General features: G+C 38.0%; 1 protein-coding gene across 2 annotated transcripts in view; it reads right to left on the bottom strand.

Annotated features, from left to right (window-relative positions):
* PELI2 (pellino E3 ubiquitin protein ligase family member 2) overlaps positions 1-22683 on the bottom strand; it is a 177840-nt gene that overhangs the window by 40067 nt on the left and 115090 nt on the right. The window contains exon 1 of one of the 2 annotated variants that reach the window (XM_077909399.1): positions 20573-20641. The exons of the other annotated variant lie outside the window; for it this stretch is intronic. Coding sequence (XP_077765525.1) covers positions 20573-20590 — 18 coding nt within the window. The 5' untranslated portion in view covers positions 20591-20641. Of the gene's footprint in view, positions 1-20572; positions 20642-22683 lie in introns of those variants that run through there. 2 annotated transcript variants of the gene reach the window in all.

Here is a 22683-nt window from a genome sequence, read left to right as displayed (position 1 = left end):
CACCAACCAAACCCTCTTTCAGTCATTAGAAAGAAAGGAACATAAGTGAGGTGAGAAAGTATGGTATCACGTAAGCTGAACTTGTAAGAATGAATTATAAAAGCAAGTCATAAACAAAATTGTTGGGGCAGAGGGATTAAGCAGGAGAAATCAGAGAGGCCAGTGAATTTAGGTCATGAGTGCAATCACAGTACCCAATTAAAAAGTATTAACACAAGTTGAAATTGAGGCACATTCTTCAGAAGTTTCTAGCATCTCCTTGACAGCACACCATTCTTGCCAATATCATCCAGTCTAAAAAACTTCCCAGACTGAACAGTCTGAGAAGCTTTGCAGTTGGTAGAAACCTATCTTTCTGTAGCCAGAACATTCGGGGGAAAAACCCAATTCCTTCCCATACAAGAGTCCTTTAAATACCCAGATAAAATGGTTTGGACTTCACCTCCAATACTTCCTTCTTTTGGTGGAACACCTCCCATTCCTTCCAATTTTCTTGAAAACTCCTAGCTCCAAATCCTTTTATTCTCCTGGGTTATCCTATTCTGAACACAGATCTATATCCATCTACATTCATTCTGAAGTCTCCATAACAGAACACTGCAATCTACATGGGCTGATTAGAATGAGCCAACAATTCTGTTTGTATCACTTCAGCATAAGATTGAATTAGCTTCTTGAGGTACTCATCATACTATTTACTCACATGAGCCACATCAGACCTCAAAATAAAAATGTTTTGCCTACTTTACGATCAGCTTTAAGGATAATTTACTTTGAATAAAATTCACCAATTTTAAGGCATAGTTTGAGGACTTGCACAAAGGAAGAGTCATGCATGGAACTATTTCTTCAAGATTTAGAAAAGTTTCATCATCCCAAATGGTGCCTTCATGACTCTTTGCAGACAATCTACTAAATCTATTTATTAGTTTGAGGTTTAAAAAAATTTTTCCCCTTGTATCCACTGTAGGATTTTCTACATGGACAACCTTATGGTCTGAGAATAAAAATAGATTCGCTTCTCTGCCTATCTCCAAATTGTATGCATTTTATTGCTTTTCCTTGTTGTATTAGTCTATGTTGCTAGTAGGGCAAACATGCTTTTCTGGGTCCCAATCTAGGGGAGAACAGCATTCAGGTCCTTTACCATTACATATAATTACCTATTTGTCGTCTTTTGTAGATATATCCTTTATCAAGTTAGGGCTTTCCTTTTAGAGATTTCATCATGAATTAAGTGTTTAGTTTATCAAATGCTGTTTGTGCACCTTTTGCAATGCTCATATGATTTTCATTCTAGTCAGCAGATGAGGGTGAATGACATTGATTTTTGAATGATGAGCCAACCCTGCATGCTTGGGATAAACAACATAAGAATCTTACAGTTTCTTCTCTCCTGCCCTGGATGTTACATTCATGTTACTGTCATGTTATAAGCCCCATAACATTAGTATTCATTTTGCTCTAACCAATTAATCATCTTAGAGAATTAAAAAATAAGACCTTTTATATTTATTCTCATTTTTATTGTGTCTGGGGTACTTTGTGTAAATCCAAATTTCCATCTAGTATTGGTTGTTTTTTTTTTTTCTGCTTGAAAATCTTTAATATTTCTTGTTGTGCCACTTTGCTGGTAATATTTTCAGCTTTCTTTCAAATAGGTCATTATTTTTATTTTTAAAAAATATTTATTATTTTAGAGAAGGGGCAGAGGGAGAGGGATAGAATCTCAAGTAGATTTTATGCAGAGCATGGAGCCCAATGTGGGGCTTGATCTCATGACCTTGAGATCATGATCTGAGCTGAAATCAAGATGGAATGCTTAAATGACTAAGCTACCCAGGCACCCCTTAATTTTCATTTTTGAAATACAGAAATCTAAGGTTGACAGCCTTCCTATTCTCTCTGCTTCTATACCTCCCTTCTGGTAAAGGTCCATTGTCTTCTCCCAAGCAGCATTTCTGATATATTTTTTTCATCCTCTGTTCCTCTCTGCATATTGCCTCTTTTTTTCTCTGGATGCTTTCAAGAGTTTTTTATTGTTGGCTTTTAGCCATTTGATTGCAATCAGTGTGTCTTACTGTGATGTTCCTTATGTTTCTTCTTTTTGGGGCTAGCTGAGTGTCTTAGATACTGGATTTATCATTTTCATCAAATTTGGAAAATTTTTGACCATTCTTTCTTTCCTCTTCTATTCCTATTTTTCTAGGACATTAACTACACATACTTGAGACTGGTTATTTTTCCACAGTCAACTGTGGTTCTTCACTTTTTTTTTTTTTCAGTCTTTTCTCTGAGCTTTCTACTTTCTACTATGTCTTTTCACTAACCTTTTTTTCTTTGGTTCCTAATCTGCTGTGACCTCAGGGCTTCACCTTTGGATATTTCAGTTGAATCTTTTTGTACTTTCATGTCTCTCTTCAACATGCTCATGTTTTCTTCTACACTCTTGACCACAGAGGATGTAACCACAGCAGTTGTTTTACCCTGTGTCTGTTAATCCCATCTGTATTTCTGAGTTTGTTTCTATTGCTTATTTCCCCCCTCAGTAATTATTCATATCTTACCCCTTTTTTTTGCATTTCTGACAATTTTTGATTGGATGCTAGACACTATTAATTTTATGGTTTAGGGTACTGGATTTTGTTTAGGGTGTTAGACTTTTCTGGCAGGCAGTTAAAGTTATCTCAGATCAGTTTTTCTCTCTTAACGCTTGCTTTTAAGCCTTTGTTAGGGCACAACCAGGGGACACTTTGATTTAGGAATAATTCAACCTCATTACTTAGGATAAAGCCTACAGAAGAGTATTATCTATTTCCCTCGCATTCTGAGGTCTTTCCACTCTTCAGGTGGGAACATAAACTAAACCCCAGCCCCTTGTGAGCTACAGAAATCAACTGACCTTTGGATTCCCAGTGGTTCTTCTCATACCCTAGAGTTTACCCACACAGGGGCAAAGCAGAAATTAGCCAATACCTTAAGAGGCATCCTCTGCAGCTATCCAGAGTTTTCTCCCTGTGAAGCCCCTTATCTCTGGTACTCTCCTTCACAAATTCTAGCTGCCTCCACTGTAATCTCTGGCTCAACTCAATGAGATCACAGGGCAGTTTGGCTCATTATTCCTGTGCTTGAGCCTAGAACCTGCCTTTAGGTAGTAAGATGGAGTGGGGATCTTGCCTCATTTATTTACCTTTTCTTAGAGATCTCTGCTTGTTGTACAATGTCTGCAAACAGTTATTCAATATATTTTGTCCAAGTTCCAGTTGTTTACAGGAGGAAGCAGCAGGGAATTTCTGAAGTAGTTAATTCTTCACAAGTAGAAACAGAACTCTGTTTTGCACAAATTTAGAAAAATCTCGTGGTGGGAGCGCAGGTGGTGGTAGAGAGCTAGTATGCTTGAAACTTAATTCAACTTCCTGAATTATATCACTCCTAGGGACATATGAAGTAGTACTCCAATCTAGTTCTCTCTAATCCCATTTTATTTTCTTCTGAGCACTTAATAAAAACTGTCATTTGTTATTTTGTTTCCTAACTTCTTCCCAGTTCACATTAGAGAACAAGCCCTAAGAGGGTAGGAACTGGATATTGTTCATTGCTTTTATCTCCAGGACCTAGAAGAGTGCTTTGCACACAACTACCTAATGAGACAACTGTGTACATCTATTCTTTGACTTGGTAGGTACCTTCTCTCAGTAAAAAAGATACTTGTTATAAAGCTAATTTTGGTTAAATAGTATCCTATTTGTCCTCCATATCCACTATATATTATTAAAATAAGATCCTATGTACAAATGCAAAGAAAAAGATAAACATTCATATGCATATTTTGAAAGGAAAAGGACTAAATTTATTGTCTGTCAAAGTAAATAATATATAATAATGCAGGCATCTGGCACTTTTGAGCAGCATACACTAGTATGAATCTGAGGATGGAAGGCTACCTTGAGAAACAGAATATATGTCCTCGAAACCTGCCACTTTAAAAGGTATGGCCTATATTTATCAGCATATGGGAGGAAGGAAGGGATATCTGTCTGAAATCTACCTGCGATCAAATTTTTTGTTATTTAAGAAGTTTACAGGTTAGATTAACTAGTCATTTCATTTATTCTATATATTAGTTATTTCTCAAGAAGTTCTAAAGTTTTTGTGTGTTCCAACCATAACTTGTATTAAATAAATAAAAGAGATTCAGTTTTAACATACAATCTTTGCTAAAAGATCAAAGGACAAATTAAATTTCATGTACATATATATTCAGTGAAATTTCAATAAATGTTTTCTGATACCCCTTCTCCAGAATCACACCTGGCTTCTGACATTTCTAATTAATTTTTATTTTGAAGTGAATATTTTTGACCTTACCCAACCCAAACTAACTCCACTATGACCATCAATACACATGTTATAATATGTTATACGTTAGATGTTGGTTTATATAAATGTTATAGTTCTATTTTCCTAAGACTTCTTTTAAAACTTGTTGACTTGGCAAACGATGGGTCTTGCATTATAGTACTTTATATGTAAGTGTTCCAATAAAGACTTGGTCATATTAATGAACACGATGTAGGAACATCTTTGCTTTTGGAAATCTTACTTTAAGACAAGACTGTGCTACTATTAACTCAAAATAATTTTAAAGACCTGAATACACATCTTTTTTCAAGTCTGGCTACCGTTACAGTATCTGCATATCTGTGCTATGTTATTTACTTATTATCTATAAATTGCCAGCCCCTTACTGTCTAGCTAGCACAATGTCTGGTACAGAAAGCACTCCAACATTTGCCAAATATATAACTAAATCATAATACCTTATCCTCTCAAGCACACTAGATGCCTGAGATATTACTTTGTGTTATTCTCAAATTAATTAAAAATTGTCAAAGTTCTACCTCATGATCCACTTAGGTCTCACTATGAAAAAAACCCAAGAGAATCATGCTACACAATGTTTGAAATCTCATGGTGTCCTGTCACTCTAGACAGGAGATACAGGATGATCATAGACTGAACTAAAGTATCTCGCATATGGCCGCTGGTGATGTAGCAACCCCAGAGCTTTAACAACTCATCCTGATACACGATGCCAGCTTTAAACAATTACCACACTTAAAATTTTACATCTAATGGTCTCCCATCATTAATGCCTGGAGGTCTCTTCCCAGGAGTTGTGGGTGTCAAAAATTTGTGTCTTGGTTTGGCTTAACAATTGCAGAAGGTGCAGGACATGGTGGGACTAAAGCAGGGTGTGGAGTCAAACCGGCAGGCATAATTACAAGCGCACTAGCTACAGCTGTGAGAACATGCATAAGCCACTCCACCTCCCTGCCTGTGAAAGAGGTTAAGGAACACAAATGTTGGTTAACTATTTACAAAGAGTGCCTCTGTTGGCAACCCTCCACACCATCCTGTGCACCTGTCACCCCTGAGGTGGAGAGTGGCAAGTGCATGTTGGCTACTAAGGGTTCATAACTAAACCCTTTTCTAGGGAAGGTGCCTTGGACAGCTTAGTTCAGAAATGTATGCTTTCTGAAAGCATGGAAAGTATGCTTTCCCCCAAAGGCATCCTGCAGCCCACAACTTACTAAAAAGGCCAAGCCCTGGCCTCAAGTGGGGCAACTGCGTGGTCCCATCTTCAGTGCTCTCGGGGGACCAGATGGAGGCCAGACTTCAGCTAGAAGCACAATCCCTCAGCTTCTCCTCTGCTCTCTCCTGGTTTCCATGCTTCTTTACTGGTTTTTCCTGACAACAACTCCTCAATAAAGTGCTCACACAGGCTTTATTTCTAGAGAACCTAACTTAAGAAACCATCCCTATCTTCTGGCTTAAGTCTGACAACCCTCAGCAAGTGGAAGTGTTTCCAGGATGCCCCAGGCTTTCCATTCAGTTCCTCCCAGGACATCACAACTGCCCCACAAGCCCTGCCAATGCTGGCTGCTGCTGGAAATAAGCCAGAAGCCAAGACTGAGGCACAGCACACAGTATTACAGGAGGGATAGGATATACCCCTGCTTAAAGCGTCCTCAGAAAGGAAGACAGGGTTTTCTAAAACCTACACATGAAGGAGACACGGGTGCCTTAGAGAATAATCAGAGAATACCTGCATCACTCCCTGTAGGAAACACCCCTCTAAATCCAGTGTGTTGACAGAAGTCAAATATATCTCCCAAAAAATGCTTCCTCCATCTCAAAAGCTTTTTAATGACATCAAGGCTCACATAACCACAGGGCTCAGAACAACTGTTGACCATGGCAGGCACTCAGCGACCTCAGTCATCGCACACACTCTAATGGGACACAGCAGTACAAGAGTCACTCCTAACTGCTGTTTCCAGCCTCTACCGTCTCAGCATCACTGCAGAAATGAACACACAGGCTACATATGCTACCCTAAATGCCGGCTCACGTAGTGCCTCCTCAATGGAACATAAGCGCTTTAATTCCTTACAAGACTTTCTAGAGCCCCTGCCATGTGCCTGTCACCAGGCTCAGTACTGAGGCCACAAAGACTGAGTTCGGCACAGTCCTTGCCCCTAAGTTCTCACATCAGACCTGGCACCTGATGGATTACTCCAGAAGGATTCATGGAATTAAGCTGACCGCAGCTTGGAATAGTTGTGTAAGGATTCTGGGAAGAAGTCCTTGAGCAGGATGCTGAAGTCACAGGATTTAGACAGAACATATGAAACGGAAGGCATTCACAGCAATGGGGACAATGCTTGCAAAGAAGAATAACCAAACAATGTGATCAGGGCCAAACAGACCAATGCACAACATCATTAAGTGTTACCAGAAAGGACAGGGACCATTAACTGCCCAGAGGACTCAGTCTTTTTTTTGTTGTTGTTGTTGTTTTTTCCCTTTTCCCAGAGGTGCCTAGCTCAGAGTAAATGCTCAGTGTTGTTTGAATTTTGATGGACGTGAATTCCTTAAGCTTAGACTTCTCCTATGTGAAGTTCTGGAAAGTAAAAGATCCCCATACCATCGAAAGATGAATGGATAAAGAAGATGTGGTTTATGTATACAATGGAATATTCCTCAGCCATTAGAAATGACAAATACCCACCATTTGCTTCAAGTGGATGGAACCGGAGGGTATTATGCTGAGTGAAGTAAGTCAATCGGAGAAGGACAAACATTATATGGTCTCATTCATTTGGGGAATATAAATAATAGTGAAAGGGAATAGAAGGGAAGGGAGAAGAAATGGGTAGGAAATATCAGAAAGGGAGACAGAACATGAAGACTCCTAACTCTGGGAAACGAACTAGGGGTGGTGGAAGGGGAGGAGGGCGGGGGGTGGGGGTGAACGGGTGATGGGCACTGAGGGGGGGCACTTGACGGGATGAGCACTGGGTGTTATTCTGTATGTTGGCAAATTGAACACCAATAAAAAATAAATTATTAAAAAAAACGATACCCATATCAATCTTTTGAAACCAATAAGTATTTCTGAGCACCAAATAATACATCTCCTACGGCCAAGTCACAGAACTACTATGGAGGTGAACTGATGAAAGTACTCCAACCTTTGTGTGAAAGGCCCAATCACCAGAAGCATGAATAGAGGTCAAGGCGACCACCGGGAGAGAAGACCGCAAATAAAATTTACCTTTGAATCGGTGGTTAATCATGCTTATGAGGCATTTGCTCAGGAAAACCCTTACAAAATAGGATAGCAAGCACAGATGGCTGGCATGACCGTCCTTCACCACGGGCACTGAAACTTGGAATTGGTAGCAGCCACAATCCTCCCTGCTCTGTACGCTGCTTCTGATGTGACAAGAGTCCCTTCCTTCCTCCACTGGTACAGAGTCAAGCTCCAATTCTTGAGCGTGGCATTCAACACCCCATTGGATTTGGCCTCACATTACCATTTTGGTCCAATCTCCCATTATGTGCCAGACACTAGCCTCCCTTCTACTTTCCAAACCCTCCTGGTTCTTCCATGCCTGTCCACCTTGGCTCATTGCTCTGGAAGCTGCCTTTCACACTCATCCCATAGCAAGATGTCAAAGTCTGGTTAAAGGCCACTTGTGCCTTGAAAATTTCCGGGGCTCTCCTGAAAATCAGAAAGACACACTCCTTCTCGCAGGCAGTTATTTCACTTCCCTGTGCTTCGCTTCGTTCAACTAAAAAAATGAGAATCGTGATCTGTATCCTACATCAGAGTTCTTGAAAGCCTCCACTGAGGTGATGTACGTGGTTATTTCAATCTCTAAATTTTTGGAAGTTGAAGAATGAATAAGAATATGCACATAAGCTAATGTTCTCATTGTTTACTATGTTTGATAAAACCACATATTTAATTGGCTCATATGCCACATTCACTGCACAATAGTTACCATAGTAGACATTGAAAATTATTTTTGTAGTCTACTTCATATTCATGCAACCACTTTTAATGGTTCAAGTCAACCCAATATTCTGAAAATATATTTTAACCGATTATATTAAATTTCATCTTGCTAAACAATTTCCCAATGGAGCATCAACACTGATGCCAGTTACGTGGCAGTTAGCCTAAGGGAATCAAAATAGCACTCATAATGTGTGTGTGTGCAATAAAACTGGGCATTTTTAGACACTTCCCAAACTACAGACATCTGTTGTTTATATTTCAAGTTTTCCCAAATATAAAGTATCATCCTTCCAGACTGGGTAGCAAAGACTACTCATTAAATGACTACTTAACAAAATTCCATGAAGGCACCTGACAAGGTCTGCAGTGATGTTTTTGTACATACAAAAAAAGAAATACAGTTAGAAGATAATTACCTTAAGTAGATTTATATCTAGGTGAATAATTATACCTAAAATATCACTTTCAGCCCAACAGGATCCCTCTGGCAGAAATTACAGAATTATGCCCTAAACTCTGAATTTAACCTTTTTTAACCCATAATTTTCAAGATGTCAAGGAAAAATAGGTTGGTCACAAAAAAATGTAAAACCAAAGACAGTGAACCTACTGGGTAAGAAGGTCAAAATCTATCCAATGACAATCTGTTACAAAAAACAGGCCAGATCTAATGAGATAAAACATTTTTAAAGAATAAATGTAAATTTCTGTGTGTAGGTTCAGACAATCAAGCCTCATAAGTAAAGATATACGACACCACTATTTGTAACAGCACATAGACAACCTAAACATCCATTAACAAGGGAATAGTTACACAAACTAACTGTCTATAGTATATTTTGCAGCCCATTAAAAAAAACTATACTGGGCTGAAATATAATGATTTGGAAGAATGTGTATGATAAATTTTAGGTAATAAAAGTAGGTAGAAGATATTATATATAGACTGTCCCCCCTTTTTAAAAGAATTCCATATATATATGTACATTTCTTTAAAAATTCAGAATGTCTAGACCACTGACCTTTAATTCATTATAGATATTTATATGTAGTTGTGTCTTATTTACCATCTTACTTGTTTTCTATTTGTCCTACTTGTGGTATATTTCTGTTTTAAGTAATTCTTTACACTTCATTTTCTTCTTAATTTTTAAAATTTGAATATGGTTGACACACAATGTTACATTAGTTTCAGGTGTACAACAGATTCGATAAGTTTATGCCTTATGCTACGTTCACAAGTGTAGCTCCCATCTGTCACCACCAGCACTATTCCAATATTACTGACTGTATTTCTTAAGCTGTGTCTTTTATTCCTGTGATTTATTCATTCCATAACTGGAAGCCTGTACCTCTCGCTCGCCCTCACCCATTTTAGGCTTCAGTTTGGGTTGATGAAACTTAAAAATATTTTTTCTATTATTTCTTTTTATTCTGACCTATTTTTAAGCATACTAATTTTTTTCCCCCACCTATCTAAACTATTAACCTTTTTCTTTTTGGAAAACAGGAAAAATTTCCTTAGCCTAGTGTGAGGAAGATCTATTTTTCCTCTCAGCTTTTATTCAGATATAACTGACATATAATACTGTGCAAATTTAAGGTGTACAATGTGATTGGACACACATATATTATGAAGTGATTGCCATACATTACTTATCACCTCCCATAACTTTTTTTTAGAACGTTTAAGATCTACTCCCTTATCAACTTTCAAGTATATACTGTTAACTAATTATTACCATGGTGCATGTCAGACCCTCAGAACTTATTCATCTTGTAACCAGAAGTTGTACCCTTTGACCAACATCTTCCATCCAGTTCCCATGCCCTGAGACCACCATTCAACTGTTTCTAGAAGTTTGGTGTTTTTAAAAGATTCTACAATAAAGGATATTTCACTTAACATAATAACCTCCAGGTTCATCTATGTTGTTTCATATTGCATAATTTCCTTTTTTAAGGATATTATTCCATTGTGTGTATGTATATATCACATCATCTTTGTCCATTCATCTATTGATGGACACTTAGGTTGTTTCCATGTCTTGACTATGGTAAATAATGCTGCAGCTTCAGAAATACAGCCAAAAGTGGGATTGCTGAATCACATGGTAGTTCTAATTTTTTGAGGAACCTCCATATCGTTTTCAATGATTGGCTCCATTTACATTCCCACCAAAAATGTACAAGGGTTCCCTTTTCTGAACATCTGTGCCAACATTTATTATATCCTCTGTCTTTTTGATGATAGGTATTCTAACAAGTGTGAGGTGTTATTTCTGTGGTTTTGATTTGCATTTCTGTGATGATTAGTGATATAGAGTACTCCTCTAACGTGCCTGTTGGCCATGTGTATGAATTCTTTGGGAAAAAGGTCTATTCAGGTCCTCTGCCTTTTTAAAAATTGGATTATTAGTCTTCTTGCTTTTGAGTTTTAGGAGTTTCACATATATTTTTTAGATTAACCCTTTGATATATGGTTTACAAATATTTTCCTCATATTTCATAGTTGCCTCTTCATTTTATTGACTGTTTCTTTTGCCATGCAGAAATTTTTTTCGTTTGATGTAGTCTCACCAGTTTGCTTTTGTGGCTTGTACTTCTGGTGTCACATTCAAAAATTTGTTCCCAAGACCATGTCAAGGAGCTTTCTCCCTGTTTCCTTCTAGGACTTGTATAGTTTCAAGTCTTACTTTTAAGTCGTTAATTCATTTTGAGTTAATGTTTTTGAGTGGAAATGTCAGGAGTCCAATTTCCTTCTTCTGCATGAAGATTCAGTTCTCCAACACCATTTATTGAAAAGACTACACCCTTTCCCCATCAAGTACTCTTGGCTTCCTTGTTAAATATTAGCTGACCATATATGTATTTTCACTTACCTATGAATGTGCACGTGTTCATGTGTTTAAATGCATAAGAGCAACTAACATTTGAGATCTATATACCAGACACCATTCTATACATCCTTTATATATATTAACTAGTTCAATCTTTATAGTGAAACAAGTACAGATCTCCATTTTATGTAGGTACAGAAGGTAAATGGTGGAGCAAGAATGTGAAAAGGCAGTCACATTTCACACTACCAACATAGTTACTGGGGAGGGGAAGAGTTTTCTTCATATATTCTACACAGTTTAAAAGTTTTCAGAAAACATGTAATACATTTTTATTCAAAAAAGAAAAATGTGGCTGAGGCAGTGTGAGAAAGGGTATGCAAGAGGAGTCAATGGTGTAATGAAATAATAAAAGGGGGTGGGAGACCCCACTCTGTTACTTCCTGGGTAAGTTACCCTGAACAATTTACTTAAGATCTGAGTCCCCAGGTCCTTATCCGTGTACTGTCAATCATTGAACCTCCTTGCAAAGTCATATGGGTTTAAAAATACAGGACTGTGCCAAGCCCACACTTCCTGACACACAGTTGGCCTGCCTTAGTAAACACTGCTTGCTACATACCAAATAAAACATTCTGATCAACAGGTAGATCACAACTGTCCTATGCAGTACTTGAAGGCAGAACCACAGAGGGGCTAGAAGAAAGAAGGAGAGAAGAAATTGACATGAAGAAGAGTTTAATTGGAGCAATGTGCCCTACAAGTGGTATCTTAGTAAAAGATGATTAAAAAAATAAAAATAAATAAAAATAAAAAGGTAAAAGAGGAGTGCTGAACTCTAAATAATTGAAGGACTATTGATTGAAAAGAAAAATTAGGTTTTCTTCTGTTTGGCTTTGATGGGCAGAACCAAAACCACTATATAAAAGTTACAGGAGGGATACCTAGGTGGCTCAGTGATTGAGTATCTGCCTTTGGCTCAGAGTGTGATCCTGGAGTCCAGGATCGAGTCCTGCATCAAGCTCCTTGTGGGGAACCTGCTTCTCCCTCTGCCTGTGTCTTTGCCTCTCTCTTGTGCCTCTCATGAATAAATAAATAAAATCTTTAAAAAAAGTTACAGGAATCATATTTGTGTAATATATAAAGTGTTATAGCGGTTGAAAATGGAACTGAATTGCCCAGCACAAGACCTGCTATCCTTACCTGGTTAGAGCAAGCTTCATATCCTCTGCTTGCTCCACTAGGGAAGTTCAAAGAGAATGCTGCAGGTGTGCTGCAGGGGAGATTTGTGTCCATTAAGGAAGAATGGACTAGATATTCCTGAAGTCTATTCCTTTAGGATTTATAGGCTCTATGACATTCAAAGGATCTAGCCAGTTCAAAACATCTATTGGCTAAGTATTGATACTTTTACCAGGGTAACTGCTTAATATTTTCATTTTTACAAATGAAAAAATAGTTTCTAAAGGAAGAAAATGTGCCTGTACAGTTTGAATAATATAGACTGAACACCAGGCCAGAAGAGCTCTCCAACTTCCAAGGCAGTAGGCTCAAATTTTTCCAACTATGAGTTCACTCAGTGGGCATATGGTACACATGCAGATAATTTTCTGTAATAAAAATTCATATATTCATATTTTTGAATATCAATAAAACATTTTTAAAATTAGTAAGTATTCTGTATCAGCACATTCTTACATCTGGGCTCAATGACACATTTAGCTTGAGCAATAGTCCAGATACAAATCTATGATTAATATATTTTAGTTTAAGTAAGTTAGAAAATTGTAGCTCATTGTGCTATCCCGACAGCCGGGACTGTGGCAATGTCTTCTTCCATTCAGCAGTACAGGCATTCATATGAAGGATGAATCCAGACATTATGGAGAAACTTCTCATCAAAGGTTTCCCTTGGCATCTGCCAGAACCTAAGTCATCCATAAAAGCTGCGACATAGAAGGTTTCAACTTGCTGCAGATTTTTACATATGCCCAACATATCATTGCTTTCTTGATGAAAATCAGCATATTCGAATAGAGAGCCAAATTCTTAGTGAGCAAGTCATCAGAAGCATCATCTAGTTTTCAAAAATTCTCAGTATCTTATTTCTGTCATGGACCAGAAAGAGACAGATTAAATGAAAAGAGAGAAAAATACTTATGCTATATGCTACCTAAGCCAAGAGATAGCACAGAAATGGTTTTTGCTCATACATGGCCATGAAGAAATATTTCATGTCTTATTTCAGAAAGATCTCAACAGCTAGCAAAATTTAACATGGAAAGGCTGGGATGTTTATTTGCTGACTATTTCCTCATACTGCCCAATAGAGAATACACATTCAATGATGGAACTTTCATCACCTTCTCAGTGGGAAAAGTGGCATGTGGATAAGCATTTGTAGAGCGACATCTTCCTGGCTGCTTGCTCAGCTGGTGCTCTGTAATTAGGCATGTCAAGGAACCTTTTGATTGACATCACTGCTCACAAAATAAGTAACTAAAAAACCCCCCAAAACGACACCTCCCCTTCTGAAGCAAAGGTTTTCACTGAAAAGTCATTGAATATTTCTCCCTGATCTGTGTTATCGGATGTATGCAAAAGGCTGACTCATACCCTGCACATCAGTGATTTCAACAGTTCTTTCACACACGTAACTGCTTCCTCACACTTCATACCACTGACATTATGTGACAAGCAACAGCAGCATTTGATAAAGGGATTTTGCCAAAAGCTTGTCCCTCTTTCCCTCTGAGGATGTTCTCATCAGCTCTGAGGTTGATGTTGCAAACTTCCCAGCAAATCTGCCTTTGCTATGATGAATCCAATTTTGAATGATGCTTCTGAGGTTTTGTTCTATTCTGGGCCCTTGGTGACAAAATTCATCAATTTCTCCCTGGAAAACATTACTTTCTACTTGATCTAGGAAGACTCAACTAGTTTACTAGAAAGGCCACTGCACTTTGCCTGAAAATGACTCAAAAGTGGTAAGGGTTTCATGCCATTATTTGACAACGTTTCACAACAGAAAAAGCACTGGAGACTACGGAAAAACAAATCACATGCCAAGTAAAATCCAATTTTCAGAGAGTCATTGTGGTATTTTCTTTTTTTAAAAAAAAAGATTTTATTTATTTATTCATGAGAGACAGAGAGAGAGAGAGAGAGAGGGAAACACATAGATATAGGGAGAAGAAAACAAAGAAACAAAACAAAACAAAACAAAACAAAACAAAGGGAAGAAAAACCCAAAGACCCCTAGATGGTATGTAAAAGGATTCTCGCCCACTGGAATCGTCCAGAGAGCGAGACAGCCACTTGGTGAACAAGTCTTCATGAAATCCCCTGCATGTGTCAGGCAGGGGGTAAAAGCTGTATCAGGCCTTGCCTCTATCCAAAAAAAACAAACCCCAAAACAAAACAGGCTCCCCTCAGGGAGCCTGATGTGGGGACTCGATCCCAGGACCCCGAAATCACAACCTGAGCTAAAAGCAAAGCTTAACTGCTGAACCATCAGGCATCCCATGGTACTTTCTATTTAAAATTTTTCTTTTTCTGTTACTTGAGTGAAATTACCAATCTGGCAGGTTCACTGGTTCCTGGACATTAAGATTCATATTCTATAATTATACTGGGTTTCTGCTCACTATGTTTATGATGTTATTTTGAGCTGCAGCATTTTATTCCTATTTTTGTCACTTCTTTTATACTTCAGTGAACCACTTCTGAATTACTGATCCATTTTTATGAACTGAAAACAAAAGAGTAGTAGTGAAAAATCAAAAGATGAATAAAATAATGTTCTGCTGTATGCTTATGATGTGCCATGTGCTAGCTGAAAGATATCACATATACTAATTGATCGACTCTTCACAGTCACCTTTAAAAGAAAGTATTATTATACCCTCATTTTATAGATGGGGAAACTAAGGTGTGGCCTCACTTGCCCAAGGTCACAAAGAATCAGAATTTGGGACCAGGCAGTCCAGCATGAGAACCTGTATTCTTCCATACTATACTCCTCCTATACTGCAATGATGCAGTTCTCATAACCCAAGGATATGCCTTAGGAGGAGGAGGTTAAAACAAGCTTGCCTAAGAAGTCCTGGATAGCATAGCTTCCTTCAGGGACCTCACTGCAACAAAGCCATCTCATCTCCCTTAGAGATGGAATCGTTATAGAAGTCAACAGCCAAGGGGTTGAGAGACCACTTTCCATCCTGTGCCTTAAGTCACATTGGGGTCGAAATTATACAAAATTCCTTGGCAAGTTGGTTTAGTATTACATAACCTTCTAAATTATTCTTTCTTCATTTTTCAATTGTTAGTTTGACATCCTATTTTATAAGGTAAGCCTTTAGCTTTCTCATGCTGACTCCCCTCTCATAATAAGTATTTTTATGAATTAAAATAAAATTAAAATAATTAATTTAATTAAATTGATATTCACTATTTCCAAGGTTAGACTATATATAATGTTTACAGCTGAGTCTGCAGTATACCACGAGCACATTTCTATCCTTAATAACTGTCTCTCCTGGAATTCATTATAACTTTGTCTATGCTTGCTCTGTCTTCTATTTTCCTATCATTAGTTCACCCCAAACTTTCTGACATGACAGTAAAACCCCTCTCTGCAGAATCCCACCAGCTAATTTCCCTGTGATTCCTCCTGACTTCCACACACCTCACACACAGCCCCTATCTACCTAGGCAGGTTGACCTCCAGGACCACTGTACAACTGTGTGTCCTCTCACCCTCCTGGGGATCCCCTTTGCTTTCTTCTTGTGTTGGAGCTCTTGTTTCCTGGAACACACCTTCCTCTTTATCTTACTCCTTCATTGTTGTGCAGCACAAGCCAGCAGGTAACATTTTTAATCCTTGTTTATCTAAAAATGTCTTTGTTCTACTTTCACACTTGATAGTTTGGCTGGGTATAGAACTACAGGCTGGAATTCCTCATAAGTAGCATGTCACTATTATTGAGAAGTTCCATGCTATTTGAGTTCCGATCTTTTAAGTATAACCTGATTTTCTCCTCCTGGAAAATTTTACTATCTTCCCTTTATCCCTGGTGTTCTGAAATTTCCCAGTAAAGTACCATATGTGAGTCATTTCTCAGTTTTAATGTAATTCCAGTAGGATGTAAACTCCATGATAGCACAGATGTTTATCTGCCCTCCCCACTCTTGTGCCTCAAGGGTATTTAACTGTCCATGTCTACGAGTAGGTGCAGTGAACCTAGACCAAATGCAAGGACAGGATAAGCCTAGACTTGTTGGGCCCTGTGAATCCGGAGGCATATGTATTTTTCCCAATTATGTCTTTGTAACTTTCTCCCTGCTACATTTTCTTTCCATTAGTTGGGTGTTGGATTCCTGAATGGATACCCAATATTCTCCTCTTTTCCATTGTTCTATCTTCTCGGAGATTTCTTCCACTTTCATCTTCCTATCACTGAAAGCTGCTTTAACCTTTGGCTAGCAAATATTTAGCTTCCAGTTCTTTCTCTCTTTCAGGACTAATTTTGAGCACTCAAGAGTCCCGTATGTTTCACTAAAGGGTCAGAATTTTAAAACTTTGATATTTTTAAAGTCTTTTCCTCTAGGTCTAGTTGGTTTCCTCAGAGAAGAATGCTCGAATCTTCTGGCTGATATTATTGATCCAGCTTCCAGTGTTTCAGGAGCCCAGTGAGGGAAGGCAGTTGACGATCTTACTATTTGGCACATGAGTGTTCACTATTCCCCTGTTTTCAATAATGTACCGCTTTCCTGCTCTCAGCTATGCTCCCAAAAGAGAAGACGGATGTGCCCTAGAGCCAGATTTATTCTTCCTCACGATGGTTATGGGCCTTGGTCATTATTCAAGCACGCCTCGCCCATACTGTCAGAGAGTAAGAGATATACCTAGTCTCTTCTCTCCCAAGAGGGCCCCAGATTCTCTATAAAAAAATATGCCCACCCCTTCTCTCACAGCTTCCAAACTCCCCAAGAAAATAGTCGACATACCTGGCCTTACATATACTATTAGCCCAAATTACATGTCTGGAAAAAGCACACTGTGCCATGGCATGAAACGTTTCTCACAATCTTGTTCTTGTGCCTCCCCCTCTGCCAGTAGATACAATATATTTTCCCTCCTGGTACAATATATGTTTTATATTAATTTTAAAAGTAAAAAAATTATAGTTATTTAAAAAAAATAACTCCAAAGCTTTCTAATAAGTGGAATATGTTAGAATCTTAAGAATTTCACAGAACAGCTGCATGGTACAAATGATGCTATTATTCATGTTGAGACAGATCATCCATAGGAAGTTCTAACATGGCAGTTCCCAACCATGAAGGTCAACAATAGCAACTTTGAAAAAAGGCCTGATGGTTTATGCTTTCTTATTATTTTAAAGAAATACGTATTGATTTAAAACTGTAAGTAAAAATAGAATATGAATAAAATTAATAAGAAATTAATAATTATAGTAATAATTAATAACAGTAATAGGAATAATAGCAACTGTCTTATTGCTGTAAGTGGCCCATTTTGCAGAGAAGGAAACTGGGTCTCATGAAGTAGAGGCAAGATTCAGTTCCCAGTAGCTAGACTCTAGGACTTGGGTTCCTCTCCATAATCACACTGTTTCAGAGATGTGAGTTCACCCAAGACCACCTATTCCACTTGAGTGCTAGAAACCTCCTCTTGCTGAGTATCAAAATCTCTTTATCCACTAATCTCCTCTTCTGTATCTTCTCCCTATATTCTTTACTGCCTCCTTAAGCTAGCATTCAAACACGCTTAGCACTCACTCATTTTAAAACCCCTTCTTGGTCCTCTTCTCCCCTCCACTTATTACGCTGTATTGTCCCAACACCTTGTAGACCGAATATCTTCCAAGAGTCGTCTTCTTGCACAGCCTCCATATCATTGCCTCTTTCACTCATCACTTGTCTAGAATGTGGCATTAATCTCCATTACTCTAATGAAACTGTTCTAACCAACATCACTAAAAGCTTGTCCACACTCTTCAGCATCATCTTGGTATCTTCCCTCTCCCTCCACCCCATACCTGTTCACATTTACTGAGGTAGCCAAGACTGCTTCTTACATATCTCTGAAATCTGTCCACCTCTCTCCATCTGCACTGCCAGGTCCCACCATCTCACCACTGGATTGCTCTAACAGGCCCCCCTACCTTGAGTCTTACCCTCCACACTTCACCCAGAGTAACTTTCCTAAAACAAATCTGATCAGTTCATATCCCTGCTTAAATACTTCTGGGGCATCTCCCTGCCCTTGAATTAACTTTCCAGATCCTTAATAGAGCTTATAAGGCCTTCATGATCTAACCCAAAGGTCTTAACAGATAAAGAATTAGAAGTTTAGAGGCATCCAGAGACTTGCTGCTATTGCTGGTTCACCAGCGCAGGAACAGAGTTTGACTCCAGATCCTCTTATCCAAATCCCACCTCTCTCTGCTACTGATAAGTATTTCTTTCACTGTCTATTCTACATGCCTCATCCTCCTTGTCATTTCTATTAAGAAATGGGACCAGCTGACTGTTCTTCTAGAGGGCTTCACAAATCACAGGTGCTGAGAAGGGGTAGTTTCTCTCCACAGCTACACAGTGTTGGGTGTGGGGGCGCTCCACAGAGCACTCAACTTGGTTAGTCTAGGTCCTCTACTAACTTTGTAACAGGTTCAGGTCCTTTCCACTTGGCTGAGTCTGGTTTCATTTGTTAGGTGGAAATACAGTACTGTCCTCTGTATGTGTATGTACATCACACATATATAATAAATGATGTTTACTTTGCCTCTCAGAATTCTGAGGAAATCAAGTAAAAGAAACAGGAAAGTACTCTACAAATATGTTGTTATTAGTACCAATAGAGGCAGGTTTAAAAGTAAAAGTCTAGAGCATGCTTAAGCAAAGAGCATTACAGCACTCTTGTTCATTCTTTCATAAAGTCAGTTCTCTTTTGTCAGGTCTATCAAACTCAAATGATTTAAATAAAGGCAAGCTTCCTCTCACAAAATGCATCAAGAATTTTTAAAAGCAGATACTTGAAGATATTTCCCTATTCTCAAATTTAAGAAATAATGTTTAAGTATCCTTATTTTTCCAGATTATCTAAAACTAATAAACACAACTATTATACAGTTTTAAAACTATACAGACCAAGGGAGACAGTACATATCATCTGTGGTTTAATAACTAATGTTTTCCATGATTTCAGCCCCTTTATTAAGATGGATTTATACTTTAAAATAATATCTCCAGGTCCCTAATAAACGTTAGCATAAAAAGTCCTCTCCAAAACATATGTAATATGATTTACAGTTTATTCATGCTTCCAATAAAAAAATCAATGAAAAAATATTTTTAACCACTAATAATAAAGCATGTTTCATTTACTGCTTGAGTTGTTTTAATGACTTCAAGGAAGTTTTTAGCTACCTCCCTATCTTGTTACACTTCAATATCTTTTATGGCCAGGCAAGGATTTTTTTTTCTTCCTAGTTCACTGAATAAATCTTTTCATGTGAACCTCAAAATAACTTTAACCCACAAATCCTCCTGGTTAATATCTTTGTCAAATATGTTCACTGAAACTGCCTGGCTTTCAGGTACATGCTTTACATCCCTGTACAATTAAATTCGGGAATCATCTTAGTAACTGATTAGAATTTATTTGAAATTTAGAACAGTTCTGTTGTAAACATAATCACAATAAGTCTATACAAAACTAGTGAGCTTCACAGTCAAAAGTGAGGAAATCACAACAGAAAAAAGAAGGACAAAGGTTTTATTTTGAGAAGAGGAGCAAAATGATTGTAGGGATGAGTTAAGAGCACTGTACTAACCACTGCCAGGACAGCCATCGAGAAATATTTATACCAAGAGCCTAAATTATAACTAATAGATCTTTTGATATATTACATACTACAAGACTGAAATCAGCAGGAAACCTAATTAATGTAGTCAATATAAAATGGCAATTGACATCAAATGTTGGATAAAATGAGACTTTAACAACTTTAATTTCTTTCCTTAAATTAAGGATAGTAAATGAAATTCCTTGGTAAAATAGCTTTCAAGAGTCACTGTAACTGCAAGAGGTATATTATTAATTCAATAGATTTCGTTATTAAGTATAACTGAATAACTATCAATTTCTGCAGTCAGAGCTGATTGGCAACCTATGAAGTGAAAGTGCTAGGTTTCCAAACTAACAATTTAGGAGTCTGAGATTCTAGACGATTTTGTATTAAAGGAAATTATTCTTAAGCAAAGATAAGCAGAATCATATTGGGGCTTAATATGCCAGTTCCAAAAAGGAATCAGATAGCAGTGCATCATTTACCTTTCTAAAATGCACCATTATCCATAATTTCAGGATGAATAGGATCTAGCTTCAAATAGTTGACATGAAGATCAGGCTGGGGGGTGGGAGGAGGAGGCAGTGGGTGGGGAGAATCTATTATTAGCTCAGTGAACTATAATGAAGCATGTGACAGAGCTACTAGGGAAAGCCAGGGAGCACAGACAGAAGTATTTAAGCAGTCCACACACTTGGACGTAGTCAGGCCATTATCTGGAATATTTAATGCAGCTCTAAATATGCAGTACCTGAGGAGCTGACAAACTGGATACCAAATAGAGGGAATCATCAGCAATCCTGATGTTGGATGGAGATTTCAAGTCAAGCCACATGGAAAGGGGAGATTTATCTTATGTTGCTTCAAGGGGAATATCAAACAACCAGGAGAATTAAAAGGAACTAGAATTTAGTTCCACGCAAAAAAAAAAAAAAAGATCTAAAATCAAAGTTGTCTGACTAGAATGGGATTCTGAACACGTAGTGAGCACTGGATATTAAAGTGGGGTCTGGATGCCTCTCTGACATGAATGCTGTAAAAGGGATGCCAGCCCTTGTGGTGGGAAGTTGGCTAAATAGAGAAAGGTTTAAAGCAGTTTTAAGAACTGAGGACTTCCATTTCTGGGCATCTGTCCAAGTAGGTACTCTGACCTATCCTCATTGAGAACCAAAAATTTTGGCTGAAACATTAAAAATAAGTAACTAGATATAAGTTATCTAGTTATTAAGGAATATTAGAAGCCAAAAATTAAGTGAAGGCAGAAATCATAAGAGCTAAGCAAGGGAGTCAAAATGGTTTCTGCCTTGGGCGTATTTGCTGTATTGGGTGGACTTTAGCTTTTGTTTGCACAGTCTCTTGATGGTTACAGACAGGAAAAAAAATAAAAAGCAAACACCTCAACTCAGGGCCCACTGTAGGTGGAACATCTAAATAGGATACAACCCCAAAGGACCACACCCTCCGTGTTTGGGAGAACTAGAACTAGACATCTCAGGACTGCAAAGACAATCACCTTAATTCAAATTTTGGTGCTAAGTGAAGGGGGGAAGATCCCTGCACTCCCAAGAATTCAGAACCACAAGCCAGATCTTATGCAAGTTTGCAGCCAGAAAGAAGTTGAGAGTTGAATTTCCAGGGGCCCCAGGGGTAGAAAATGATTCCAGTCACCTGGGAGAAGCAAGGGCAATTGTAGGGGACCTCACCTTCAACTCTGGTTGCAGATAATTCTGTATAAAATCTAAGAAATATGAACTCATTGTCAAAACGAAACAAAAATATACACAAAAGCAAGGCACCATGAGTAAGAGCCAGTAAAAACAACAGAGAGTAAAAGAACTGTAAAAGCTTTAGCTACTGCATTTATCAAAACCTGAATGGAGACAGAAGACGTATAAACATGCATCACACACACAATATCCAAAGCTGCCTAGAATTCCGGATAAGTGAAATCCCATTCATTCTTCAAAAGCATCTCATTACTAGAGTTGTGTAAAAGTTAACATGTAAAGAATAATTAAACCCTGAGAATAAGTCTCTTCTCGATATTTATTAGACTACAACTGATCTCTGCACAAAGACCTGTAGATAGAACAGTGCTAGGTATTTGAATACACATGCCTATGTAAATGTGTCTTTTTTAAGATTTATTTATTTATTTATTTATTCATTCATTCATTCATTCATTCATTCATTCATTCATTCATGGAGACACACACACACACACACACAGAGGCAGAGACACAGGCAGCGTGAGAAGCAGGCTCCATGCTGAGAGCCTGACATGGGACTCGATTCCGGGTCTCCAGGATCTCGCCCTGGACTGAAGGCGGCGCTAAACCGCTGAGCCACCCGGGCTGCGCTGTAAATGTGTTTTAAGTCAATCCCAAGTAAGCTTATTTTGAAACACAGTTGCATAGATAAAAGTGGTCAAATTTATAAACTCTAAAAATTTAATTCTATTAACTTCACAAAAGAAGTTTACACCTAAAAAATCTCAACAAACACAAAATTTGTTAAATGATACATGAACTCTGCACCAGATATTGCCCCTTGGAAAGAGGAATGCTCTATTCTAAATTCATGTGTCACTTTTACC

This window comes from Canis aureus, chromosome 9, assembly GCF_053574225.1.
Source record: "Canis aureus isolate CA01 chromosome 9, VMU_Caureus_v.1.0, whole genome shotgun sequence".
NCBI lineage: Eukaryota > Metazoa > Chordata > Mammalia > Carnivora > Canidae > Canis > Canis aureus.
The sequence above is the reverse complement of the archived record's forward strand: the minus strand, read 5'-3'. Positions and strand labels throughout refer to the sequence as shown.